This window comes from Nestor notabilis, unplaced genomic scaffold (genome assembly GCF_000696875.1).
Source record: "Nestor notabilis isolate BGI_N333 unplaced genomic scaffold, ASM69687v1 scaffold13063, whole genome shotgun sequence".
NCBI classification, from domain to species: domain Eukaryota; kingdom Metazoa; phylum Chordata; class Aves; order Psittaciformes; family Psittacidae; genus Nestor; species Nestor notabilis.
Genome location: NW_009922457.1, coordinates 27,143 through 34,548, shown reverse-complemented (window position 1 = coordinate 34,548; position 7,406 = coordinate 27,143). Strand labels below are relative to the sequence as shown.

Sequence of the window (7,406 nt, the reverse complement as noted above, 5' to 3'; positions counted from 1 at the left end):
TTTTATATTTATAATTATAAAAGACTCTTTGAAAGGGCATTACAGTTTCTGACAATAAAGTATATTTCCTGCAGTAAAAGGATGAATTAATGTACCCTGTCAAATAAACACGTAACTTCATGGTGTCTCTGATTTATAGGTATTAGAATTATTAGAAGTGTAAGACATTGCCACAAATAATTTTATATCAAAACCTTTATGCATTGGCACTTTTATTGCAATTTTCAGTGATTTCAGCTACACTTATTTCAACCTGGAATAATTTTATTGACTCTTGCAGAGTCACTTCAGGTTTAGGAGCAGGTCTGTAATGCACAGAAATTGTACAGTAAAATTTCCACTGTATAAAAAGGAAACAGATGTGGGTCCAGATGCAGATGGTAAACTCTCTGTTACCTGAGATATTTCACTCTTTTTTTCTGTCCTACAAATGGTGTGTCATAGCTAAAATAAACTTACAGGCTCTGTGCAGAAATTAGCAGTTGATGTCTTCGACTCAGTGTTATGAGAAAGGTAAACCATGATGATCCTAATGGTCCTTTCTGACCTCAAAATTATGAATCTCTTATTGGTAGAAACATGCAGAAAAAGCCATCAGAAACAGTTTCACCTTGTCAAATGAAATAAAATGAGTCAGTAATTCTGAAATAAATACAGGGAAGAAGAGATAAAAGCCTGGGGGGTTGATCTGGTTCAGGGCAATATAGAAACTGTTCCATTGAATAGAGACTGTGGTGGCAGCCAGCCCTACCATTGACATGTAGAGTCAGTTACTCATCAGAAGTCTGGAAAACTATCTTTCCTGGGAGATGTTGGTAGAGCCAAAGGGGGGAGAACTGCCAATTGAGAAAAAAAAAGTGAGTATGATTGAGAAAGCAAGGCATGCTCTGGAGCAATGAATACTCATTCTGTGTGCAAAATCCAGGCAACATACACTCCTCAGGTCCTCTGTGCAGACCCAGACATCTTGAAAATCACAGCAGAGGTCTTGCTTTAGCTTGGAAGGGTCTAGGAAAAACACACTGAAAAGTGCAGCTGTGCAGGTGGAAAACCCTGAGAGGCAATGAAAGACACTATCCCCTTCCCGCAGGCAATATTCCCTGCCAGGTCAGGGAAAGGTGAGCCCTAGCAAGCACAGCAACAACTCGCTGTTATTGAAGGATTTCCGCAGCCAGGGGTGAGCCTCAGGCTGCTTTGCAATCTCAGGATGGCACAAATGGGCTATGGTGGGATCTGGGACCTAGCTGTTGTGCATGGAAAGGCAGCGGTCCCACAGTGTGCGTGCCTGGTGTCGAGGAAGGGGTAAGAAGCTGCAAAGCACTCCATCCTGGCAGCAGGCAGCCAGCACTTCCCGTATGACCCAATTAGCCACTCCGTTGGAACAAATCAATAATGGCATTTTCTAAAGACAAGCAGGCAAGTGCTGCTGGCTCGGCACTGCGCTGCATGTGAAAATACAAAGGTGTTATCTCTGCGGAAAGCATCTGTGCCTGACTTTCCCACTGCAGAGGGGGCAAATGTGAGATGTGGCCAAAAGCCACTACCCACTATGGCATGGATTTTCTTCTCAGTGGCATGTTATAGACAGATGAAGTTGAGGGTAGTAGTTTAAGGCAGCACATGTAGTAATTAAATTTAAGAAAGGAGAGAAGGCAATAACAACCCTTTTGGGATGACTCAAACAACAAGGAAATACTAGAGCCATTTTCTTAGATTGTACTAATAAAATTTCCTAACTGTAGAAACTCATCAATGCAGTAAGGGATCCAGATAGATAGCATACAAAAAGATCTGGACATCACTGAGGTTGTGGGTAATAGAAACAAGACAGAGTTCAACACCATACTTTGGGGACTGATCCAGGACATCCGGCATTACTAATCCAGAACCTCTTTTTATGCTATTAATCACAGGATTCCTCAGAGCCACAAAAAGTGATATCACTCTAATGTAAATGGTACAAACCCCTCTGATGTCTAAAACTTTCAAATGTAGGTAAATTGCAGGTAAATTCTGGTAGACTCCACTGTGTTAGGTGGACTGGATTGTGCACACTGAATTGTCCCATCACCTTACTGTCTCCATAATCTGGTTCTTACTCCTTCAGGAGACTGAAAGTTCATGTCACACTGTCATGCACATATAAAAAGATGGTCTCCAGAAGCAACTACAAGGCAATCTACAGAGGTTCAATAAAATAATTTCCACATTTTAATAATCTAAGGAGCCAAAATAAGAACCCAAAAGAAGCTTGGGAAGATGCAGCCAGCATGTTACGGTGGTTGCCACTGAGCTTTTGGGAGCTGTTTTCCTGCTAGGACAGCCCATATTTAAATTGCACATCTTAAAGACAGGGGAAAAATGGAAGACAGTTATTCTTGTTCTTATTATGAGGTTAAACATATCAAATGCTGAAGAAATCTTGTGGACTGACAGGGAGAGACTTCCCTAACCCTATAAGCAGGACAAGCAGGTGGTTAGATAAAGACAGAAGCTAAAATGTTGCAGTGATTGGCCTCAGTACATGTATCACACAATAATGTCAAACGAATTCAGATCAAGGCAGTCCTTTCTCAGACTCACTCCTCTTCTTCCAGCTTCTTGCACCTGCACTGACTTTTATTGTTCAGCTTTTCTTTTTGATCCTTTCACCGTATGTGTGGGATACAGGCATGTGTCTCCTGGCTCTCTGAGCTGGCAGAGCATCTCACTTGCATCTCAGCAATCAAAGGAGATTTAGAAGCTGTCAGGTGGGCTCACTCCTTTGAAACCCTCCCAATGACAGTGCCACAAATTGGTAGCTTTCAGGAAGACAACTGCTGCCAGTGTAAGCTCTGATAATAGAAATGGCAGCTGAAATTTAAACTTAGACGTTTCTACTACTCAGAGGAAAATGTGCAGTCACAGAAGGGTTTCTCATCATCTGAAATTTCAAACTGCTGTGTGTAACACTGTGGAGCCCATTTCTCATAGCCACAAGGGCTTTCTTTAGAGTAGTTTTATACCTTTCTGGGCAGAGTCCGGTATTGTACGGGAACTGAAAGCTGAGCTGATCACCACCCTAAAATCTCCCATTGGGATCAACAGCTTTGTGGTTCTGTCTGAGACCAGCCTCCCTTTAGACTGTCTGTCATGATGGATGAGTCCAAACTGGTAGGGAGCACATGATGAACAGCATATGGTCCAGGATATTCAATTCACAGAGAAAATGTAAAAGACATGTAAGGATTGTGTAGGTTTACCTAGCCATGTATGTAAAGGACATACATACATATACTCCTTTTTTTTATGCAGCTCTTTTCACTTCCTCTTCCATGCTATTGCACCAAAATCTACATGCAAGAGAAGGAAGACACGTTCTGGCAACATTGCCAAAGGGCTGCTATATTCCAGGTCAGTCAGCAACTCTAAGGGGAAGCAGGGTATATTGTCTCCTCCGGAGAAGTAAATATACATACACATTCTCTTTGTACATACTAAAATATTTAAATATGTAAAAAAACGGATTATAATTAGGGAAAAATTAGAATAGATTTGAATGTTTAGCATACCCTTGGTAGTTCTTGTTTTGTTTCTGTATGATGCCCTCCACACAAAAAGATACTTCACCGTAATTGTGCCCTTTCAGTGCAATCGTGTAAATTTTGCTCTCGTTCACGTTGTTACTCCTTAGCAAGCTCTGCCGTAGTTATCATGGCCATCCCGGAGGGAAATGACCCTCATGGAGCTGGGGCTTGAAGGATTAAAGCTTCTGGGAGTGAGTTGGGAAGTTTATTCCCCAGAGTCCCAGAGGGCTGCCCTTGACACAGAAGCTAGCACACTGTAACGCCCACAGCCATATATCCAGGGAACTGGGATTCCATACTGACCTCCAGGTGCAATAATTTTTTTTGCAGTAACTTACATGTTGATCAAGAGAGTGTTTTTTGCGTGTCTGGAGATCATACGTCCCTGGAATGGGCACCATTAAAAATGACAGATCTTTGAATTGTTTGGAATCTGTCTTCTCATGGTTCTGCTCCTTAAGGAGACATTTACAGCTATGTAAATTTATTAGGGTTTTGCAGGAAAGCAAATGCAAAGCTCATCACACAATTATCATTTCTGCTGTTGAGCTTCTTCCTGTTTTTGTTTATTACGTCAGTGTATTTCAAGTCTTTGAGTTGGAAGCCCCTCGCATGCACACATTTTCCTCTCTAGAAATCTAACAAAATTGTTTGCTGGATATATGAACTCGCTTCTTGTTTGGACCATTTCAGCAGTAGATCCCTCAGGCCTGAAGACAAAGGTTGAAAACCATTGATCAGGGCTATGCACAGGGGAACAGGAGTGACCTGCAGCAGCTGCTTGTCAAACCCTGGAAAACACTAGTGACATAGTTAATTAATACATTTCTCAACTCCCTGACTTCTGTTTTAGGCACACACTATCAGTGAACTGTATTATATCACTGCAATCCAAACATCTTGTGGTAATGTGACAATGTTACTCTAATGTTCATTGAAAACTTTATTAAAAGATACAGTGTCAAAAGAGTATTTTGGTTTGCTTCTCCTACTGGGTTTTATTGCCTCCTAGTTTGTTTCTCTCTAAATCCTCAATGTTTATATTACATATGATAATCTTTCAATATTATTGAAACAATTGGAAATTTTCTTAGTATTTTCAAATCAACTTTTATTCGTAATGTTCTGTTTCACTAAAATGCTGATTTTTCTACATCAGTGCTTTCCCTCATGACTCTAATAGATCTCACTAAAGGTCTAATTCCATATTTACTTGCTGTACAGCATAAAATCATAGAATCATAGAATAGTTAGGGTTGGAAAGGACCTTAAGATCATCTAGTTCCAACCCCCCTGCCATGAGCAGGGACACCACACACTAAACTATGTCGCCCAAGGCTCTGACCAGCCTGGCCTTGAACACCTCCAGGGTTGAAGCATTCACAACTTCCTTGGGCAACCCATTCCAGTGCCTCACCACCCTCACTGTGAAGAACTTCTTCCTTATATCTAACCTTATATCTATAATAAAATGGTTCTGTGTACTGGCACCTACATGGACGCATTGTGCAGCTAAATACAAATCCACATTTCTATACTTTTAAGCTACAGTAAGATGTAAAAATCCCAAACCCTCCATGCTCTGTGCTACAGTTTAGCTTGGAACTGTGAACATTGCTATTTATCTCGAGGAAGGTCGAACACAGTGATACAACATGTGTGCATACGCAGATACTTTCAGTCCTGATGGACAATTACATTCAAAGTTTCAACAAACTTTTGCTTTGCACTGTGAATGAAAAATCTGAGAGTTTTAAACATTGTGACTCTCTGTCAGATGTAGCAGAAAGGTGTGAATATCTTTAAAGGCCACAAGAAAACCCAACCCCAAACCCAAAAAACAACAAACTAACCCAAAACTCCAGAACGAAACACATTTATACACCATTAAACACATTTGTACTAGTCAGTATTTGCAGATCAGCTGATACTAAGAAACCCATCTACTATATTCATATTTCACTTTTAAAGTGTATTCTGCTTGTAGGTTTAACTAATACAATGCTGGGAACAGAAAAGGACTTCAAAGAAAGAAGTAGCTATTATCCGTGCCACCCACACTGGTCCACAGGTCATTTCAATAAAAGCATTCCTTAAAAAAGATACACAAAAGTCCCTAAAAGTGTTTATCAAAAATGTCAGACTTCTCTTTTTGTTACCTAGACTTCTATTTGGAAGTGGGGCTTTATGATAAGTTTTTCCAAACCCTTTCCATTCAGCCCCCGAGAGGGATGATCAATGTATAACATTTGACAGTGAGAAAATGTACTAACATTGAAAAGATTTCTGCCATGGAGCAGCAGAAATTAATTTTTAGCAGCTGATTTGTGTCCACCTCCTGACACAGAGTCCTTCCTTGGGGCTCTTATAGTACAGCCCTTCTCTACAAGCAGTTTTGCTTCAGAACTTTCTTCCCCTCAACCAGGAGATCAGGGATCCCTCCTGACAGCTGGATCTGAAATAGGACCTTTGATCCAGCACATGCTGACACTGCAGGTCTCAGCCAGCATCAGAGGATGCTGGATCAAGGCTGGAGGGTCTGGAAAATATTAACTAGATATGGTGTGTGGAGCCAAGAGATAAATCTGGTAGAAAGGGGAGAGGGAGAGAAGGAGAGAAAGAAAAGTGTTCCCATGAAGATTTTTCTTCCTAGTTTTACACCAGCACTTTAAACCATACAGAATTTTTCAGCCTTTACTATTGGGTGCTCTAGGGAAAACAAAAATCTGCTACATCACACCAATGAATAGGCAAATAACTATTTTTCCTGTGTGAATATATATGAAGCCATATCACCTCCAGACTGTATTTTTAAGAGAACTACCTTGCCCTTGAGTCCTGCTGCACAAATCAAGCCAAGCCATTGCCCATTTTGCACAGTGAGAAAATTCCATGTTGTAGTCAGAGGACCTAAAATGTTCTGTAACATTCCCATGATTTAGCTGAAACAAAAAAAGCAGTCTCCTGTGTGAGAAAGGGTTTAATTGCTCTGGTTAGAAGAATTAATCTAAACAAGCACAAAGCATACAAAGAAAGGGATTGCCTCTTGCTGGAGACTAAATTTTGCTCTTGGATATGCATCTGTAACTTCTTCTGAAGTTAACAACATATCAAAGGCAGGATTAGGCCATAGGACATTTGCATCACAAGCCATGGATCCAGTTCAAGGGTGGGAACAAGGGCAATCTTAAACTGCAACTAGGAAACATTTTAGTTGCCTACCTGCTCCATTTCCGTAAAGGTGCTCTGCTCCTCATCTTCCTCCTCGATATCTGACTCTCCCAGAGCAATAGGAACACAAATGGACAGGTCAGGATTGGTCATAAAATCATCATTGTCTGTAATTCCTAGATGTTTCTCCCCATTTTTATTCATTCCATCCTCAGCATGGTTCTCTTTGTGATTCTCCATGTCTTTCCCAAGCTCAGCAGTTGTGTGACTGTTGACACAATTGTTAAGGGCCCCTGTATTCTGGGCAGCAAGCATCATCATGGCCTTCTTTTCAGCTGTTGTCTTGGGGTGCCGGAGAACACTGCAGCAAAAATCCCACGTCGCGTGTTTCACATACTGAAGACCCCTATTGATCCGAGCAAAAGCAAGCTGCAGGTTGTTCATCTCCCCATCCTCATCTGGTGCCGAGAGGTTATCAGCACTGAAAGAGCTTAGCAGCAAGGCAAGAAACAGGTTGAGCACCTGAAACAAATAAAGTTAAAAGGAAATCAATGACCCTTAAATGTGAAGGCTTAATGTTTGTTCTTGGAAGCAGGACGGTCTGAGCCTCATCTCATCTGTGTCACTGTAATAGCACCAACATTTGTGGAACAACCTCTAATTATAGGT

The 7,406-nt window shown here is 41.1% G+C and overlaps 1 protein-coding gene across 1 annotated transcript in view; it reads right to left on the bottom strand.

Annotated features, from left to right (window-relative positions):
• Positions 1-6,788: 6,788 nt before the first annotated feature.
• Positions 6,789-7,406, bottom strand: part of LOC104403470 (sodium channel protein type 5 subunit alpha-like) — a gene marked incomplete at both ends in the record, with an annotated part of 27,005 nt that continues 26,387 nt past the window's right edge. The window contains one exon of the mRNA XM_010011616.1: positions 6,789-7,259. Coding sequence (XP_010009918.1) covers positions 6,789-7,259 — 471 coding nt within the window. The remainder of the gene's footprint in view (positions 7,260-7,406) is intronic.